The following is a 22,320-nucleotide window of genomic DNA, read 5'->3' as shown; positions in this document are numbered from 1 at the left end:
GCGATGTAGCATGGTCAAAAGTAAACAAATATGTAAATAAAAATAAACATTTGATTTTTAATGAGCTCTCAAATGACATTGGCATGTATATATATGTATACTACCACATATTATCTTAGAATTTTAACATTACTATTTTATTCTTTGCTTTCTTCTATTTATTGATAACAGACAAAAAATTCTAATTTCAAAAATCAAAGTTTTTCATCTTTTGAAGAATGTTCAACTCAAAGTTGTCATTAAGAACAGATTTAGGTCATGGTGAAGCGACCGCCGAAGAATTGATGCTTTTGAACTGTGGTGTTGGAGAAGTCCCTTGGACTGCAAGGAGATCCAACCAGCCCATTCTAAAGGAGATCAGCCCTGGGTGTTCTTTGGAAGGAATGATGCTAAAGCTGAAACTCCAATACTTTGGCCATCTCATGCAAAGAGTTGACTCATTGGAAAAGACTCTGATGCTGGGAGGGATTGGGGGCAGGAGGAGAAGGGGACGACAGAGGATGAGATGGCTGGATGGCATCACCGACTCGATGGACATGAGTCTGAGTGACCTGCAGGAGTTGGTGATGGACAGGGAGGCCTGGCGTGCTGCGATTCATGGGGTCGCAAAGAGTCGGACACAACTGAACTGAATTGAAGCTACCATAGTATTTAGCCAAAGTAATCTCCCCTTTTAAGTTACACATTAGTCAGGAAATCAAGAGTTTATTGTTCTCTACCTTCCACATTATATTCTCTCTTCTATTTACTAGAACAATAAATTCAAACTATGATATAAAAATGATAATAAGGGACATCCCTGGTGGGCCAATGGCTATGCTAAGACTCCTCATTCCCAGTGCATGGGGTTTGAGTTAAATTCTGGTCTGGGAACTAGATCCCACATGTTGCAACTAAAGATCAAAGATCCTACATGCCACAACTAAGACTTGATGCAGTGAAATAAATATTTTAAAAAAAATGATAATACTGATCACAAAAACTTCAATAAAATGATAAAATTTAAAAACAGGTATTGTCTGGTAATGTCAACAGCAAGCACTGGCTGAGGACAAATAGGCAGAGCAGGTGTGTATCACTACAAGAAAGAGGAAGAGCGGTTGGTGGGTCTGCAGGAAACAAATAACATTTATTTTTACTTGTTTCCTCTTCCATTAAACAACTTCTCTTTATCTAAACAAGCAGGTCCTTAGGGAATACAAACATTTCGAAGTGCAACCACCCCCAATCACTCCCCCTCTCCCCACTCCACACACACAAAAGAACAAACAAAAACCTCCATCAGATGAACAGGAGCTGCTTCCAAATGTAAAAGAAAGTAAACTTATCTGCAATTAAAAACACTGTTTAAACAACCAAGAAGATGTCATGTGATTGACCATATGGAGACAAACTGCCTTATTTCATCCGCTTTTTTTTTTTTTTTTGGCCTTATTTTAAAAGAGGACAAAACCCCAAACAAAAAAACATTATGATTCAAGCCTTGATCATGTCATATTTCTGGATGATGATTTTCAAGTTTACTTTCAAATAGCTGCTCTTCACTAATTGGCTGCTTATGAGTCACACTCACGGCTGCTAACCTCTGCACCAATCTTTGTGAAGTCTTTGAGGCTGCAGCTGTGAAAGCAGATGGTGCTTTTTCCTTGAGAGCCACAAGAAGCGGTTGGGGCCTGCAGTTCAGGTAGAGAGATGACCTCACCTCTCAGAAAAGCATTACCTCACCCTCCCAGCATAGGAATGAGTCACCCGGAGAGTCAGCTGCAAATCTCTTGGTATAAAAAAAATGTAGGTTATGGTGATGCATTTTCACATTCCACCAGTTTGTCTCTGGAAGGAGCCATTTGTTCTGATTCGCTGCTCTGCATCTCAAACTAATTACGTGCCTCGCTTCCCACTTCAGTCATTTTCAAAAACACACATGCTTATTATTTGGGGGTGGTGGCGGGGTTTTCCTCTGTTTCTTCCTGTGAATAATTTTAAAATAAAAGGTTTGTCAAATTGGCAGGCAAACTCAGTATCAAAGATCCAACCCTGGTCTTTAACCACCAAGTCACAAAGCAGCTTAGTAAAAGTAATTCAATTACCATTTCTGATCAAAACCTGAATGGCATAATGCATACCAGTGGCACCTGGAATCAAGGACTATTATTTGAAATCAGAATGTGAGGATAAGAACTCTGTTTTCAAGTGGTAGGAGGAACTTCAATTGAGAAAATAAAGGAACTGACTAAAACCAAAAATTCTTCTTATTTGAAAAAAACATATTTTCATTTGGTTCTTCCTTCTTTTTCTATGAGATCACCTCCCCACACACCCAGCCCCAACCTCCACCATCAACACATACACTTTGGGTGGGTATATTCAACTTTAACTTAAAATGAAAGTTTTGAAACATCAAATGTAAAAAGATGACTATAATAAAACCCCATGTGTCTATGACCCAGTTTCAACAATCATCAACATTTTGCTACTCTCCACTCATCTGTTACATCTATTTGTTAGGGCAGTATTTTAAAGTCAGTCACAGGCATCATGTCATTTCACCTACCATGCCAAATGTTACATCTAACAGAATTAAGAGGAATTCCTTAAAAATCATCTAACATTCAAATTTCCCTGACTGTTGCAAAAACATACTATATAATTGGGGCTTCCTTGGTGGTGCTAGTGGTAAAGAACCCACCTGCCAAGGCAGGAGATGTGAGAGACGTGGGTTCGATCCCTGGGTCAGAAAGATCCCCTGGAGGAGGGCATGGCAACACACTCCAGTATTTCTGCCTGGGAAATCCCATGGACAGAGGGGCCTGGTAGGCTATAATCCATGGAGTCTCAGAGTCAGACATGACTGAAGTAACTTAGCACTCAGAACTATATAATTCATTTGCTCCAACAGGAATATAAAGTCCACATATCACATTTGATTCTTTTTGTCCTCTATCAGGGCCCCTTTTACTCCCTTTTTCTTGCTTTGATTTACTTGAGAAACCAGATTATTCATCCTACAGAATGTCCCTCAGTGTGGATTTTGCAAATGACTTCTTACTTTATTCCCAGTATTTCTTTCCTTTCTTTTTTCCCCCCGTTATCTTTGCTTTTTAAAATTTATTTGGCTATGCCAGGTCTTAGGTGTAGCGTGTGGGATCTAGTTCCCTGACCAGGGATCAAACCTGGGCCCCCTACATTGGGAGCATGGAGTCTTAGCCACTGGTACACCCGGGAAGTCCCTATTCCCTGTATTTCTTTAAAAGGTGTAATAAAAACTAGAGCTTTGATCTGATGCAGCCTTGATGTTTTGGGACAAGACTACCTCACAGGCTGTGCTGTATACTTCCTATTATATTAACAGTAGAGGTCAGACATTCTCATTCATTTCTGTATCGCCTATGGCTGCTTTCTCACTCTAAGTATAAAGACTGAATAGCCCACAAAGCCCAAGATATTTAATATCTAGCACTTTATAGAAAAAGTTTGCCAACCCCTGAGTTATGTCATATTGCTACTATTAATCAGTGGGTTCAGTGGAGTCAGTCTGGTCCCTCCACTTTAAAGAGTCCCATCAACTTTTCACCATTTTAGTATCAACCGAGGATCTACTACTTCAATAAAATGAGAAAAGAATGACTTTCAATTCTATCATTCTTTCTTCATTTCTTAGCTAGAATTTTTCTAAAAAAAAAAAAAAAAAGAATTTCCCTTGTTTGGCTTTAGATGATGTACTTGCCTCTAGTTCCCTGATCAGTGATGGAATCTGGGCCTCCTGAATTGGGAGCTTGGGGTCTTAACCACTGGACCACAGGAAAGTCCCCTCCACAGCTATTTAAAAAGGTATGTCTACAATAAATGCTGCAGAGGGTGTGGAGAAAACGGAACCCTCTTACACTGTTGGTGGGAATGCAAACTGGTACAGCCACTGTGAAGAACAGTATGGAGATGCCTTTAAAAACTGGGAATAGAACTGCCATAATACCCAGCAATCCCACTGCTGGGCATACACCCTAAGGAAACCAGAAATGAAAGAGATACATATACCTCAATGTTCACTGAAGCACTGTTTACAATACCTAGGACATGGAAGCAGAGAAGGCAATGGCCCCCCACTCCAGTACTCTTGCCTGGAAAATCCCATGGACAGAGGAGCCTGGTAGGCTGCAGTCCATGGGGTCGCTAAGAGTCAGACACGACTGAGCGACTTCACTTTCCCTTTCCACTTTCATGCATTGGAGAAGGAAATGGCAACCCACTCCAGTGTTCTTGCCTGGAGAATCCCAGGGAAGGGGGAGCCTGGTAGGAGGCCGTCAATGGGGCTGCACAGAGTCGGACACAACTGAAGCGACTTAGCAGCAGCAGGACATGGAAGCAACCTAGATGTCCATCAGCAGACAAATGGATAAGAAGTTGTGGTACATAATACACAATGGAATATTACTCAGCTATAAGAAGGAACACATTTGAGTTAGTTCTAATGAGGTGGATGAACCTGGAGCCTATTATATACAGTGAAGTAAGTCAGAAAGAGAAACACAAATACCACATATTAACACATATATATGAAATTTAGAAAGATGGTAACAATAATCCTATATGCAGGGCAGCAAAAGAGACACAGATGTAAAGAAGAGACTTTTGGACTCTGTGGGAGAAGGCAAGGGTGGAATGATTTGAGAGACTAGAACTGAAACATGTATATTACCATAGGTAAAACAGATGATTGGTGCAAGTTTGATGCATGAAGCTGCTGCTGCTAAGTCGCTTCAGTCGTGTCCGACTCTGTGCGACCCCATAGACAGCAGCCCAGCAGGCTCCCCTGTCCCTGGGATTCTCCAGGCAAGAACACTGGAGTGGGTTGCCATTTCCTTCTCCAATGCATGAAAGTGAAGAGTGAAAGTGAAGTCACTCAGTCGTGTCCGACTCTTAGCAACCCCATGGACTGCAGCCTACCAGGCTCCCCCACCCATGGGATTTTCCAGGCAAGAGTACTGGAGTGGGGGATGCATGAAGCAGGGCACCCAAAATCATTGCCCTGAGACAACCCAGAGGGATGGAGGGGAGGGTGGTGGGAGGGGGGTTTGGGATGGGGGGACACGTGCACCCATGGCTGATTCATGTCGATGTATGACAAAACCCATCATAATATTGTAAAGTAATTATCCTCCAATTAAAATTAATTAATTTTTAAAAAGGTATGTCTCTTGGTCCCCAAACTACTGATGAATGTTTCTACCATTTGGCGGATCCTGCTTTTCCCATTCCTTCTTCTGTTCCCCCAATTCTTCCACAGTCAAAACAGAAAGGGTTTTGGTGGTTGTTTTTTTTTTTAACATTTTCTTCTACTTGAAGACTTTCAATCAGACTTTGATGAATCAAAGGGTTCTCTTAGTGAGGCATCTGCATTCTAAGTATATTTGTAAATACTTTTAAAGAATTCACACCAACCAAGAAGTGGGGAAATCTACAAGAGAGCAAGAAAATCCTAAAATCCTACTAAAGCTAATCTATCCTTGAAACCCTTTTCTTTCTGATTCATCACTCTCTATTTGAATTTTCATGTTAGGGATTCTACTCAGCCATAAAATGGAACAAAACTGGGTCATTTGTAGAGACATGGATAGACCCAGAAACTGTCAGAGTGAAGTAAGTCAGAAAGAGAGAAACAAATATTGTATAATAATACATATATGAGGAATCAAGAAAAAATTGATATAGATGATCTTATTTACAAAGCAGAAATAGAGACACAGATGTAGAGAACAAATATGGATACCAAGGAGGAAAAGGGGGGTGGGATGAATTGGGAGACTAGGATTGACATATATACACTATTGATACTATGCATAAAACAGATAACTAATGAGAACCTACCATATAGCATAGGGAACTCTACTCTGTTCTGTGATGACCTAAATGGGAATGAAATCCAAAAACAAGGGGATATATGTATAGTGGATTAACTTTGCTGTACAGCAGAAACCAACCCAACATTGTAAAGCACAAACTCCAATAAAATTTTTAAAAATTAAATAAAAAGTGTTAGGGATTCGGAAAGGTTGGTTGGAGGTCATTTTCTCACCATACTCCTCTACCGGGTGATGGTTTCTCTCAGTTCCCAGGATACTAACACTTCTAACTTTTCTCTTCAGCGCAGACTTTTCCTCTGTGAGCACCAGACCCATATATACAAATGCCTTCTTGACATCTCTGCTTGGAGAGCTCTCAAAGTAACTTTGAACCCACCACATCTAAACAAATTCATGTTCTCCCTCTCTACACCTGTTCTTAAGTTACTACTAATTCCTCCTTTGGCCTTTTAATTTCACAAAGACTTCCCTCCCTAAACATCTCTTCGATCCATCACTTTACTTCCCTCCACTTCCTCTGTCTCACTCCAATCCAAGCTATCGCCATCTGTTCCAGACTAGTCTCTTAACTAGTCTCCACACTTCTGATCTTCTTCCTCTTCCAGTCCATTTTCTATGGTGGTTGTTGTTCAGTTGCTCAGTCGTGTCTGACTCTTTGTGACCCCATGGACTGATGCAAGTGAATCTTCCCTTTCCTTCACCACCTCCTGAAGCTTGCTCAAACTCATGTCCATTGAGTAGGCGATGCCTTCCAACCATCTCGTCCTCTGTAGTCCCCTTCTCTTCCTGCCTTTAACCTTTCCCAGCATCAGGACCTTTTCCAATGAGTCGACTTTTCCCATCAGGTGGCCAAAGTATTGGAGCTTCACCTTCAGCATCAGTCCTTTCAATGAATATTCAGGAATGACTTCCTTTAGGATTGGCTGGTTTGATCTCCTTGTAGTCCAAAGGACTCTCAAGAGTTTTCTCCAACACCATAGTTCAAAAGCATCAATTCTTCGGCGTTCAGCCTTCTTTATGGTCCAACTCTCACATCCATACAAGACTACTGCAAAAACCATAGCTTTGACTAGATGGACCTTTGTCGGCAAAGTGATGGTTAGTACAACTATGTACCATAGTATACTATGATTAGTAGAGACAATATAATAGTCAGCAGAGTACAGGAGAGATTGGTTTAGTAGGATTTTAAGAATTTATCTACTTTCTTCCAGATTTCCACACAACTTCTAGCTGGTGTGAACACATCATAAATATTTTCTTTTTATTTATTTATTTGGCTGCACCAGGTCTTAGTTGCAGCACTCAGGATCTTTAATTTTCATGGCAGCATGCAGGATCTTTTAGTTGCTGCATGTGACCTTTTAGTTATGACATGCAGAAAATCTCATGGACAGAAGAGCCTGGAGGGCTACAGTCCACGGAGTTCGCAAAGAGTTGGACACGACTTAGCGACTGAGCACACTCATGGGATCTACTTCCATGACCAGGGATTGAACCTGGGTCCCCTGTACTGGGAGCATGGAGTCCCAGCCACTAGACCACCAGGGGAGTCCCTTTACAAATATTTTCTAAATGTAAATACTTCCACAGTTAGAGATAACTGGCTTATAATACAAATGCCTCACTGTGCCAACCTTCTGATTCATTAGCCTCACTGAAAGTCTCAGCAAAACAGAATGTCAAAAAACTCCATTTTGACTATGCAGGAGTCTCTCCCAGTTAAAACCTTTCAGTGGCTTCCCATGGCTGTGGATGAAATCCAAAACGCTTCCCATACATTACGAGACCCCGTAGAGGCCTCCCTCTATGGACTCATCTCTACCTCACCCTCATCCTAGTTGCCATCCTCACCTTCTTTAGTGCTCTGAGCACACCATGATCATTCCTGCTGCAAGGCCTTGATGCTGACCATTTCCTCTCCCAGAGCAGTCCTTCTCTGCATCTCTGTCTATCTCTTACAGCTCTTTGTCCTCAAAGGATCTCAGTTGTAAACACCATTTCTTCTGAGCAGCCCTCTCTGACCTCCCACCTTGGGAGGTCAGGTACCCTTGCTAAGCCTCTCTTAGTTCTACCCTTCCTTGTGGCAGTTACCGTAATTCGACTATGATACTTACACAATAATAATTTTATATCTGGTTCCCCTGCTAGCTCCACATAAGTTCCATAACAGCTAGGATCTTACCGGACCTGCGCGTTGCTGTAACCCCAGCCGCACAGTCCCGCAGGACCCTCTGCCACCTTAAAGACCAGTTGAGTTTTGGGTGTGTTAAAGTTCAAGTACCACTGACTCTCTCACTAGGGTTAAGAAGCAGGGGCTTCTCTCGTGGACCAGTGGTTAAGAATCCACCTTCAAATGCAGGGGACGTGGGTTCCATTCCTGGTTGGGGAACTAAGATCCCACATGCTGCAGGGCAACTAAGCCCACGAGCTGTAACTAGAGAGAAGCCTACACATGGCAATGAAAGATCCCGTGTGCCACAACTGAGACCCAATGCCGCAAAATAAATAAATATTAAAAAGAAAAAAATCAGCAGCAGCAGTCAGGTGCTCACAGTACACTGAGCACCACGGTAAGTGTGCTCTCGATTATGATGAGCTTCCCTGGTGGCTCAGATGGTACCGAATCTGCCTGCAATGCAGGAGACCCAGGTGCTATCCCTGGGCTGGGAAGACCCCTTGGAGAAGAGAATGGCAACCCACTCCAGTATCCTTGCCTGGAGAATTCCATGGACAGAGGAGCCTGGCAGGCTACAGTCCATGGCGGGTCGCAAAGAGTTGGACACGACTGAGCGACTAACACATGATGTCTTTGTCCCTAAATTTCAATGAGAATGTTGAAATTAATGTGACAGGGAGAGTAGAGGAAGCTCATTTGCTGAAAGTTCGGTGTTCCAGGAAATCATACCTCCTCAAGGATTAAGGAGAGGGCCTCAGGGTTAACAACTAGTTAGTTGATCGAACATGAAGAATTATGAAATCTTTCAGTAGATTTGGATGTTAGTCAAAGGCACCCTGTGTGACATGCTTAAAAGGAAATGTAGATTTAAAAGAAGAAGAAAGAAAGAAAGAAAGAAAATGCAGAAGAAAAAACAAATCCTGAAGTAATTTGGTATTTATAATCATCAAAGATTCTGAATTATTGCCCAAGAGCAGTGAGATACCAAGTAGATAATCATTTTTTCATTCTTTCTTTCCTTAACCTATACTCAACCTATAAAACAAAATACCTCAAGGAAAATGACCAGCTTAACTGCTTAGGTATACTTTTGGCATTCATGGTGAAAAACAGAGTTTAGGAACTACCTCTGCCTTCACTTAGATTAATAAACATCCATAAAGTAGATAAACAATATGCATAATGAGTCAGTTTCCTACAAAACAGAGTCAATCAATTTCTCACTTGACAACATGCGTGCTGGAATAAATCGATTTAGTTCACAGCACTGCTTTCAGCCACGCTAAGGGGTGAATAAGACAAAATTATATCAAAGCACTGCTTCACTTCTATAATTAAAAGAAAAGCAATTAACCTAAGCAATTATTTAAATATTGGCTTGCTCCATGACTGACAGCGACTTTTCCAAATAAACCACCATCTGAGATGGTGCTCATCTAAGACTCACATTGTGCTAGTTTATGTACAAAGGAAAAACTGTCAAATGATCAGACATCTTTCAGTATAAATTAGAGAATCTTTAAAAGAGATTACAGAGTCTCTTTTAATAAAGCAATGCTCAAAATGGTCTACTGATGGACCCTTTATGAACAAATCAAGTAACCATCAAGTAGTCTTTTTCAAAGGCTCCCTCCACCAACCCTCAGCCTCTTGAAGGCCCATCTTAACAAATGCAGTCTGATGCAGGGCAGGGAGGAGGCTGGAAGCCTCTCGGATTATAGTTGTTTCTGCACCTGTCTGAAACCAAAAGGCAGTGTGTCCCTTGGGGAGAAACATGCCTAAAATAAAATAAAACAAAACCCCAAACTCTAAGTATAGACTTATAATAGAATTGTTTGTTCCTTTTAAGAGGAAAAAAGGGGAGGACATTTTACAGAAAAATGAAACAAAAAACAAATATGGTATCTCTAAATAAAGAAAAGATAAAGATATTGTCTAAGGACAGACTAGCTATATATACACAGTTATAATATGCATTCTAAATACAGAGAAGGAAGGTCTTTGCATTTATAAGTGTGTTTCAAAACACAGAAAAGTAAGCAGATAGTTCAAGAATCTGATGTCTACTTAGATTTGGTGAACTGTGATCCTAATGCCATCCAGAGACCCCAAAGAAAAACCATGCTACTGTTTACAATAGCTAGGACATGGAAGCAACCTAGATGCCCATTGGCAGACGAATGGATAAGAAAGCTGTGGTACATATACACAATGGAATATTACTCAGCCATTAAAAGGAATGCATTTGAATCAGTTCTAATGAGGTGGATGAAACTGGAGCCTATTATATAGAGTGAAGTAAGTCAGACAGAAAAACACCAACACAGTATACTAATGCATATACATGGAATTTAGAAAGACGGTAACAATGACCCTATATGCGAGACAGCAAAAGAGACACAGATGTATAGAACAGTCTTTTGGACTCTGTGGGAGAAGGCGAGGGTGGGATGATTTGAGAGAATAGCACTGAAACATGTATATTATCATATGTGAAACAGATCGCCAGTCCAGGTTTGATGCATAAGACAGGGTGCTCAGGGGTGGTGCACTGAGATGACCCTGAAGGATGGGATGGGATAGGGAGGGAGGTGGGAGGGGGGTTCAGGATGGGGAATACATGTACACCCATGGCTGATTCATGGTAATGTATGGCAAAAACCACTACAATATTGTAAAGTAATTAGCCTCCAATTTAAATAAATAAATAGATTAAAAAAAAAAAAACATGCTAAGGAGATGCAACCTGTCCATCCTAAAGGAGATCAGTCCTGAGTGTTCATTGGAAAGACGGATGTTGAAGCTGAAACTCCAATACTTTGGCCACCTGATGCGAAAAACTGACTCATTTGAAAAGACCCTGATGCTGAGAAGGATTGAAGGCAGGAGGAGAAGGGGACGATAGAGGATAAGATGGTTGGATAGCATCACCGACTCAACGGACATAAGTTTGGGTAAACTCCAGGAGTTCGTGATGGACAGGGAGGCCTGGCGTGCTGCGGTACATGGGGTCACAGTCAGACACGACTGAATGTCTGAACTGAACTGATGTCACAAAACAAAATTTTAAAACCATCAGTGAAGAACCATGGCCAAATCTCCTGAGTACTTTGACTCTGCATGTAAATCACTAGAAAAAAGCAAATTCGATTTCAGGTGGTCCTTCTGAAAACTGAAAACAAAATTCTTAACTACTGTCAAAAGTATTAGATTTAAACAGATACCCAGTGGGAGTTTGCTGTATGACTCAGGGAACTCAAACTGTGGCTCTGTGACAGCCTAGAGGGGTGGGATGGGCTAGGAGGTGGAAGGGAGGTTCAGGAGGGAGGGGACATATGTATACTTTATGGCTGATGCATGTCGATATATGGCAGAAATCAGTACAATATTATAAAGCAATTATCCATCGATTAAAAATAAATAAGTTTTAAAGAAAGTATTAGATATAGAACCTAGGAGCACATGTGCTAGAGCGAACAGAGTAAACTTTAGGTTCATCATTCATTCTGACACACAGACACAGACACACACATTTTAGCTTGGTTTATATCACTATTCTTTTGAGGAAGTTTATAAATACCTAGTTAAGAGGAAAGAGTGGCAAATCAAATCTCTGTCCCAAGGCAACTCAACCTTCCTGCAGCTTACAATTCATTCTAAAAATAATGTGAAACCTTTGTTTTTAATGGAACCGTCAATCTTTCTTATCCTCTGGGAACTTATTTTTTTTCCTTAACATAATTGAAACATGACTAAAGCAACATAATAAGCTATTTTATATGCCTTTTGAGTCAGAAAAGGTTAAGGGCATCATCAGAGCAGGTTGAGAGGCAACGAGATATGTACCTAACGGTCATGAATTTGTGCTATTTTTAAAAGAATCCTTAAAGGTACTAAAAAGGAAAGTAAAAAAATTCCTCTAGATAATTTATAAGGGTGTTTCATGTATTTGATGGTACCTGAGCCCTGAGGTTAGGACAATCCTTAGAAATTTAGTCCTATCCATCATTTTACAGAGAAGGAAATTAAAGCTATCCTGAAATAAAGAACATGAGTTTGCGCAAGCTCTGGGAGATAGTGAAGGACAGGGAAGCCTGGAGCGCTGCAGTCCATGGGGTCACAAAGGGTCAGACACGACTCAGCGACTGAACAACAGCAACAACAACTGAAATAATTTAGCCAAGTCACACAGACAGTTAACAGCAGCATATCAGCTAGAACTAGCCCCTGAATCCTGGTGCATACTCCACACCACACAGACTGCAAAGTTCCTGTGATGCTCTTACTTTATTATCAAGCAAAAGTACATGTGACTCACAACCAATTCCTCTAGCACTAATAACTTTAAAAGTTTCTTTACCACTGAATCACCTGGGAAGCATCAGATCAGTCAGTCACTTTAATAATCACTGCACGGAGGACTTTCCTCGTGGTCCAGTTGTTAAGAATCTGCCTGCCAATGCAGGGGACACAGGTTTGGTCCTCGGTCCAGGAGGTTTCTATATGCCATTGGGCAGCTGAGCCCATGCACCACAACCTGTAAGCCTGCACTATAGGGCCCACATGCTGCAACTACTGAATCCCGTGTGCCTAGAGCCTGGGCTCTGCTACAGTAAGAGAAGTCACTGCGGTGAGAAGCCCGTGCGTCACAACTAGAGAAAGTCCACAAAGCAATGAAGACCCAGTGCAGTCAAAAATAAACAAATAAATAGCAAAAGAATAAAAATGAAAAATAATCACTGCATAGAGAATTGGAGAAGGCGATGGCACCCCTCTCCAGTACTCTTGCCTGGAAAATTCCATGGACGGAGGAGCCTGGTGGGCTGCTCCATGGGGTCACTAAGAGTCGGACATGACTGAGTGACTTCACTTTCACTTTTCACTTTCATGCACTGGAGAAGGAAATGAACTTCAACCCACTCCAGTGTTCTTGCCTGGAGAATGCCAGGGACGGGGAAGCCTGGTGGGAGGCCATCTATGGGGTTGCACAGAGTTGGACACGACTGAAGTGACTTTAGCAGCAGCAGCATAGAGAATACACCTTCTCTGGTCTTCTGGGTTTAATCTGTTTCATCTTCATACCACTCCTGATGAAAGTATGGAGAAACTGACATTCTAATAGAGGAGTCAACAAATGGAGACTTACGTCACCTGGGTGGCTCCTGTTACATCTCCCCACCAGTTCCTTCTGCCTGCTGGGTTCTACCCAGTCCTTCTCTCTAAACTACCTGCCCTAGCAAATGCTGAGCTTCAGACAAAGAAAATTAATTTTTCTCCCTAAAAGCTAAGGACTGTCATAAAATAGTCTATCAGATGCATTCAGAAGGGTATTGTCATGCTATGCATCCAATCTGGGGCATTTCAAATAGCAGTTTTTGTTCCTCTTTTGGTGGTGTGTCGTCCAGTTTCTGAACATAACTTCAAGATGATGAGTGATACACACCTTGCTGAATAACAGGTGACCCAAGCTCACCTGTTCTCTCTCCTTGTTAATGTTTATAACCTTACCAATACCCTCCTAATATTTCTATTATATACTAGATCAGTTGGTCTCAAAGCATGGTCTGTGGATTCTGTCTCAAGTGCAGATGGTCAAGTGGTTTTCATAAGAAGGTGGTGCTATTTGCCTTTCCCTGGGGTGATATTTGCATTTATGGTGAAGAAGCAACCGTAACTAAAACTGGTGCTTTAGCCTGAATCTAGCACCAATTTGTAGTCCTGGAATCTTCACTTGTGACAAAATAGAAGAAAAAAAGTTTCACTCAAGAATGTTCTGATGATACCCCAACGTTCATTGCAGCACTATTTACAATAGCTAGGACATGGAAGCAACCTAGATGTTCACTGACAGATGAATGGATAAAGAAGTTGTGCTACATATATACAATAGAATATTACTCAGCCATAAAAAGGAAAGCATTTGAGTCAGTTCTAATGAGGTGGATGAAACTGGAGCCTATATACAGAGTGAAGTAAGTCAGAAAGAGAAAAACAAATACCATATATGTGTATATATATATATATATATATATATATGCATATATATAGAATCTAGAAAGACGATACTGATGAACCTATCTGCAGGGCATCAGTGGAGATGCAAGCATAGAGAACAGACTTATGAACAAAGTGGAGGAAGGAGAGGGTGGGATGAGTTGAGAGAGCAGTATTGAAACATATACATTACCATATGTAAAAGAGATAGTGGGAATTTGCTGTATGATGCAGGGAGCTCAAATCCGATGCTCTGGGACAACTTAGATGGGTGGAATTGGGAGGGAGGTGGGAAGGATATTCAAGAGGGAGGGGACACATGTATGCCTATGGCTGATTCATGCTGATGTACAACAGAAACCATCACAACATTGTAAAGCAATTATTTTCCAATTAAGAATACATTTCTTTTTAACAATAACAATTAATTTCATCCAGTTGTGACCCAAATACATACCTTTCTACTACTCTGCCCAACCAAACAGGAGGTGTACATTAAGGACTTCTGCCACAAACAGAAGCATGTTTTGAGAAAAAGCACTTGTGAGACTGAGTTTTGAGCTGAACTAGCAGCAGTGCTCACAAAGCTCCATTTTTACTTGAAAAACTGAGAGAAAAGCTATGATTATGAGACTTGGGTATCTGGCAGACATTTTCCCAAAAAGAAACAAAGTGAACCTCTTACTCTGAGGAAAACAATTGACTATGTTAATAATCAAATCTAAATTGCCAAGTGAAAATTAGAATCTTGTAAAAGCTGTATCTTCCCATGTGAGCTTCCCACTACTTAAAGGATTTTCTCATGAGATTGGTGGGGATAATAAAAAGTTTGACTTTACAAAACATTCTACAAGGAAATATGTCAACATTTGGGAGATCTGTGTAACTCAATGAATCAGTATTTTCCCAATGATGTTAGAAGATCCTGCATGAGTAAAAAGCAAGACAGGTCAATGGATGTTACTGCCACAGAGTACAACTGCTCATTGATATGGTTTCAGATTCCACAGGGCAACTAACCTTCCAGAAACCTTCACCTGTTTTTGTGTAGAACCAAAAAAGAATGACCACAATTATCTGAAACGGCTACTAAAATACTCTCTTTTCCCAAATACCTGTGGCTTTTCTTCTTCATATAGCTCAACCAAAACAACAATGCAACATGTTGAAGGCAGAAGCATACAGGAACATCAAGTTGTCTTCTATTAAACTAGAAACAGGACATTTAAAACAAGAGAGTCCCATAATCAGTGCGAGTCTGATATTTGAAGCAGGGCACCCAGAACCGGCGCTCTGTAACAACCTGGAGGGATGGGGTGGGGAGGGAGGTGGGAGGGGGGTTCAGGATGGAGGGGACACATGTACGCCTACGGTTAATTCCTACTGATGTATGGCAAAACCCATGACAATACTGTAAACGAATTATCCTCAAGTTAAAATAAATAAATTTCAAAACAAAAAACAAGAGAGCCCTAATAAACCACAGAAAATGGTAGGGACAGTGAGAAAATTGAATTGTAGTTTAAAAAACAGCTAATATAACTGCTATAGTAAGAAAAGCTTCAAGGCTGACCAGCTGCTTATAATTTAAACACACTCAATGGCACTCAGGTTATCACAACTATTTGTCATAACGTGCAATTTCTCTTTTTGTCAGTATGCATATTTTAGTTTGTAAAAGCACACATGCTTTACACCACTACAACACACCAGAATGTTACCTCAGGTGTAAACAGCTTACTGTCTTCTGATTTTGTTCATCATCTTTTACGTCTAGTTTGAAAATAAAGCAAAATGTGCACGCCCAAGCATTATCCCAGGAGGACACAAATAAATGACTCTCATAAATGATTCATTTGACTATGGCACCTAATTCAAAATTTGTAACTTAATTTATAATCAAAGTGCTTTTATATTAATAATTCACAACACAGAAGTTCACGATTCTCAACAGATGTTATCAGCATACTGCTAGACAAGCAGCAGGCGCTCTTAAAGTCTACTCAAGGCTTAGCACACAGCAAGCGTGGAGGTTGGCCAGTGCCATCTCCTTAAGTATCTGCCTGGGTGCTCCAGAACACAATTCAATCTGGGTTTTCCAGAGGGCAGTGGGGTCACTGATAGCAGTTTTTCCATCCTAATATTCCATCACCACTAATCAGGTCATTCTCAAGGCCCTCATGCTAAGTTTTCCCCAAACTTGTTACCAGCTTAAAAGCTTTTGGAAAGGGAAAGATTGATAACGAAAGGGGGAAAAATGGGGGACTTCCCTGGTGCTCCAGAGGGGCCTCCCTGGTGGCTCAGACAGTAAAGAATCTGCTTGCAATGCATGAGACCTGGGTTCGACCCCTGGGTGGGGAAGATCCCTTGGAGAAGGGAATGGCTACCCACTCCAGTATTCTTTTCTGGAGAATTCCACGGACAGAGGAGCCTGGCAGGGCTACAGTCCATGAAGTCACAAAGAGTTAGACATGACTGAGAGACTAACACTATCCCTGGTGGTCCAGTGCTTACGACTGCATGCTTCCACTGCAAGGGCCTTGGGTTTGATTCCTGGTCAGGGAACTAAGATCCCACATCCCACAACATGAGGCCAAAAAGCAGGAGGAGGAAGAGTACCCCAGTGATTATCCTCTAAGAACAAGGTAAAAGGCTGAGAATGTTCTGGAAAACAGAAGACTGCTTCTATGTCAGCAGTCATAACTCAAAAGAGGGACCTGTTTTAAATGATTTAAACAAGAAGTAGAGTGCCAGAAAAGGAGAGAGACTTCATCTGAGTCTAGACTAAAGGTGAGAAAAATAAACTTCTGTCATTTAATTCCCCTTAACCTGCTCCTCTCATCGAGGTAGGTAGGCAATGTCATGACTTTACTGATGCAGATGCTAAAGCTCTGAGGGGCTAAGTCACCTGCGCAAGTTCAGGAGTCACGTGCCAAAAAAGTTTTGAAAGCAACTAATTGCAAATAATCCAATTTGTCTAAAATTACAAGAAAATTTCAGATGAATTATATTTAAAATTAAGATGGACAACTGAGGGAACACATAGGGAATAATTCATGGGGTTTTGCAATATGTATTTCCAACTGTTAAAACACAGTTGTTTACATTTGTTTTATTATTCCTAGGGACCTCGTGATGGTGATGATGTTAGGTGATAATGTTAGGAAGAAGGAATTATGATCGTGTTATAGCTTAGATAATGAGCTTTATTGGTACAGCAGATAGTATCCTCAATTACTCATTTATACAATTAATTCATTCCAGGCCCCAAACAATCCTAAGAAGTAGGTTACACCATCCACCTCACCTTACAGAAGGGGGAACTGAGGGAAAGAAGAGCTAAGCAAATGCCTCCAGGGGACACAGCTTGCTAGAGATAGACACCCCCCACACCTAGGTGATCAGCTCCTGAGCCCCAGTCCTATAAGCAAATATCTACTAGTAATAGCAACAAGTGCTCATTTTAACTAAGTTTCCCTGTCGACACATAACAGAAAATTCTCACCTCTGGTTTGCTAAGGCTGGATGACACCAAGGAACCAGACCCCACGTCCAAATCCCACTGCTTTTTCCCATGATTCTCAGGATCCAAGGCAGCGATTCGGCCATCTAAAGTGCTGATGATCACTAATGATCTGTAAAATTCAAAACGAAAAGGACAGAGTTAAAAAGATACCAAAGGCATACACTCAAAAGAAACCAGCCTCTCCCGGACTTCCCTGGTGGTCCAGTGGATAAGAATCTACCTGCCAGTGCGGGGGACATGGGTTTGATCTCTGGTCCAGGAAGACCCCACACGCCATGGTGCAAGTAAGTCCATGTGCCACAACTACTGAGCCCAAGCTCTAGAGTCTGTGCTCCACAACAAGAGAAGCCACCCCAAGGAGAAGTCCACACACCACAACCAGAGAAAAGCCAAAGAGCAGCAACAAAGACCCAGTGCAGCCAATAAGGAAGGCAAGAAAGGAGCCAGCTGCTCCCCGGCCTCTTTCTGTAAGGGCGGGGAGCAGGGGTACATCCCCATGACACTTGTGGTCTTTCCACCTCGTCTTGAGCCCTCCAAGACAACTGCACTATGCCCTTTATCTGCTTGTGCCACTTATGAAAAGCCCCAGAGTCCAAGGTCACTCCTCGTCCCCACACTCTAATCCCCACCTGGAACTCAACATACCCTGTTCTGTCCTTTACTCTTGTATTTCCCCAACTCCCGAAGCCTTCACCCTGAAACAGCATCCCCTGAACATCCACTCACCTTCCTGCTCTAACAGAAACCTGAGGACACTCCTTCAGAAGCTATGAGAATTTGTTTTCTCCATCACCCTTACCCGATCCAGTGTAGTCCTCGTACCGTGCTACCATTTCTAGACTAGTTTCTTTCCTTCCTCTCTAAAAACCCTCAGGATCGAATCATTGCATCCATTACCCCTCCTAATAATTGTCTTTTCATCTTTGGGTCGCTGGCTCCATTCCTTGGGAATTCTGGGCTCCTGGTTCATTGTCACTATTAACACATTCTGTGGGTTTTCATGATCTGTCTACCTTGCCTCAGTCATTCCCATGATCAGACCCTACCTAAGACCTTGTCATTACCTATCACAGCTTCTCTGTCCCACTGAAATTTTAAGAATCCAACCCCAAGCCACCAACTCCTCTTTTCAGCTCACCTCCTCTACTTCTCTGACCCCACCAAAATCTATTAGCTATTGATCCTACCACTGTTACCCTGAACCTCACTACCATTATGCCTTTACTTTTTCCTTATCCGGTTTTTCGTTTTGGTTTTGGTTTTTTCCTTAAAGCCAAGATAGTTTTTATTTACTTGACTGCACCACTCTTAGTTCTCGCATGAGGGATCTTTGCTGCTGAGTGTGGGATCTAGCTCTCTGACCAGGGATTGAACCCAGGACCCCTGCATTGGGAATGCTGAGTCTTAACCACCAGACTGCCAGTGAAGTTCCTCTTATCCAGCTTAAATTCCACATCTTTCATCTTCAGCACTTCCCTGCTCATGCCTTCAACTCCCTTTTTCCTCTCCTACACATCACACTGGACTAGCAGAACTCCAACCTGAGTTAAACTCAGCTTTCTGCCTTTGCTCCACCTTGCATCTGTGCAGTTGAAGACAGACATAACCATCCCGACAGGTCTCACTTTTATTCATATACCATCAACATCGAAAGGGCTACAAATGTTGTTCCACAATCTTAATATGGTTCCTACTCTATCCTCTCCCACTGTTTTAGGTTAACTATTTCATTCTGCCTTTGTCCTCAAACTTCCTACACTACTTCTTCCAAGCTCGTACATCTCAGGGACTAGGCCTCCAAGATAGGTGTTTGCTAATGAAAACAGAAATAATCAAGAGACCCCACAATCTCATCTCTCTATGTCTCAGCACTTGGACCCGTGAAATCCCCCTCGCCTCCTAGTACTGCAAATGAATTGCCTACATTCCCATCCACTCCCAACACTTCCACTCAGGCAACAGTCTTTCCCCGTGCATATATGAGGACTTGTTCCTCAAAACCTCTCCTCTTGCTTTCCCATCAATTATTTCTTCTCTAACGGCACTCCCCACCCCCAGCCATCAAACCTGCTACTATTTCTCCCAACTTAAAAACCAAACCAGATTAAACATAATGATCAACTCTCCCTGCTCCAGCTTCCAATCCATTGCTTGCCCCACTCTGGAACAAAGCTCCTTGAAAGAGGTGTTCTATAGTTTTAGTCTCCAAATCCTCTCTCCCCTTCCTGTACTGAACTATTTCTAATCAAGTTTTTGCCTCTACCCCTCCATTGAAAAGGCTTTCATGGGATCCACCCATGCCTTTCACACCGACAAATCCCATTCACTTGACCATCCAGTAGCACGTGACCAGCCACTTCTCCTGTTCTCTATCAGCTACATTTTCCCCCCTAGTTTACTGGCACTTAAAAAAAAAAAATTGTTGCTGATTTACAGTGTTGCGTTAGGTTCCGGTATACAGCAAAATGATTCAGTTACACACATCTATGTTCTTTTTCATATTCTTCGTTTTGCTTTATTATAGGATATTGAATGTAATTCCCTGTGTTACATCAAGAAGAACTAAAGAGCCTCTTAATGAAGGTGAAAGAGGAGAGTGAAAAAAAGCTGGCTTAAAACTCAACATTCAGAAAAGTAAGATCACGGCATCCGGTCCCATCCCTTCATGGCAAATAGATGAGGAAACAATGGAAACAGTGAGAGACTATTTTTTTGGGCTCCAAAATCACTGCAGATGGTGACTGCAGTCATGGAATTGAAAGACACTTGCTCCTTGAAAGAAAAGCTATGACTAACCTAGACAGCATATTAAAAAGCAGACATTACTTTGCCAACAAAGATCTGTATAGTCAGAGCTATGGTTTTTCCAGTGGTCACGTATGGATGTGAGAGTTGGACTATAAAGAAAGCTGAGTGCTGAAGAATTGATGCTTTTGAACTGTGGTGTTGGAGAAGACTATCAAGAGTCCCTGGGACTGCAAGGAGACCAAACTAGTCAATCCTAAAGGAAATCAGTTCTGAATATTCATTGGAAGGACTGATGCTGAAGCTCCAATACTTTGGCCACCTGAATGTGAAGAGCCAACTCATTTGAAAAGACCCTGATGCTGGGAAAGACTGAAGGCAGGAGGAGAAGGGGAAAACAGAGGATGAGACGGTTGGATGGCATCACCGACTCAATGGATATGAGTTTGAGCAAGCTCCAGGAGATGGTGAAGTACAGGGAAGCCTGGCATGCTGCAGTTCATGGGGTTGCAAGGAGTCGGACATGACTGAGCCACTGAAAAACCCTATGTTATACAGTAGGAGGAGCTTGAATGGGCCCCAGTTCATGGAGTTGCAAAGACTGGGACACCACTTAGTGAATAACACACACATTAGGACCTGGTTGTTTATCCTCTGTCAACCACCCTTCACACAGCTTCCAGGACACCATTCTCTCCTGATTATTTTTTCTCCATTCTAAGCTTCCTTTCTCAGTCTCATTTCCTGGTTGCTCCTCATCTCTCCTATCTCCAAAAACATTCTCTACCTACATGTACTTTTCTTTCCTGCTCTCCTAGATTAAAATATCATCTATTCCTGGTGGCTTAGACAGTAAAGAATCCACCTGCAATGCAGGAGACGTGGGTTTGACCCCTGGGTTGAGAAGATCCCCTGGAGAAGGAAATAGCAACCCACTCCAGTATTCTTGCCTGGAGAATCCCAGGGACAGAGGAGCCTAGTGGGCGGCCATCTATTGGGTTGCACAGAGTCGGACACGACTGAAGCCACCTAGGAGCCAGCAGCAACAATAACAACATACATTTGCAACTTCCAAATTTATACTTCTGGTTCCAGGCCCCTTCCCTGAACTCTGGGCATACATATCTAACTGCCTGCCAGATTCAGACTGTGTAACAGGCTTCTCAGTGTTCACATACCTAAAATCAATATCCCCAGACTGATTCCCCCAATTCCTCAAACACATCACGTGTAATTTTCCCTCAGATCTTTGTACCTGCTGTTCCTTCGCATCCTGGAACACCCCAGATACATGACAAGCTCTCAATAAATATTTGTGGAAAGAAAAGATGTGTTGAACAGTCCTTCTAGGAATTTGTTAGGCTTATTTGTCTACTTCTCAAAGATGATACAAATTCCAAGCATAGACAGTTATGTTCCTGGTTTGGATTATAAAATGTTATTTTTATCTATTCTACTTCATATATAATATATAGAAATTCAAAGTAAAACTACAAGTTGACCAACACAAACCAGTTCAAGTAGTCTCGTTTGAAACCTTTCAAAGAAAATAAGATAAGCCAGTTCAAGTAAACTCCTTTGAAACGTTTCAGAGAACTTACTCAGTTAGCAAATGAATAAATTTATCAAGTGAATAAAAGTGTTAATTTAATTTAGTTCCCTATCTATACCAAGGGAACATTTCATGCAAAGATGGGCTCGATAAAGGACAGAAATGGTATGGACCTAAAAGAAGCAGAAGATACTAAGAGGTGGCAAGAATACACAGAAGAACTGTACAAAAAAGATTTTCAAGACCAAGATAATCACGATGGTGTGATCACTCATCTAGAGCCAGACATCCTGGAATGTGAAGTCAAGTGGGCCTTAGAAAGCATCACTATGAACAAAGCTAGTGGAGGGATGGAATTCCAGTTGAGCTATTTCAAATCCTGAAAGATGATGCTGTGAAAGTGCTGCATTCAATATGCCAGCAAATTTGGAAAACTCAGCAGTGGCCACAGGATGGGAAAAGGTCA

General features: G+C 41.7%; 1 protein-coding gene across 1 annotated transcript in view; it reads right to left on the bottom strand.

Annotated features, from left to right (window-relative positions):
• EIF2AK3 (eukaryotic translation initiation factor 2 alpha kinase 3) overlaps nt 1–22,320 on the bottom strand; it is an 82,283-nt gene that overhangs the window by 47,319 nt on the left and 12,644 nt on the right. The window contains exon 2 of the mRNA XM_040224252.1: nt 17,537–17,666. Coding sequence (XP_040080186.1) covers nt 17,537–17,666 — 130 coding nt within the window. The remainder of the gene's footprint in view (nt 1–17,536; nt 17,667–22,320) is intronic.

The sequence above is a fragment of the Oryx dammah genome, unplaced genomic scaffold (genome assembly GCF_014754425.2).
Source record: "Oryx dammah isolate SB20612 unplaced genomic scaffold, SCBI_Odam_1.1 HiC_scaffold_25, whole genome shotgun sequence".
NCBI classification, from domain to species: Eukaryota; Metazoa; Chordata; class Mammalia; order Artiodactyla; family Bovidae; genus Oryx; species Oryx dammah.
This window is presented reverse-complemented; position numbering and strand designations above follow the sequence as displayed.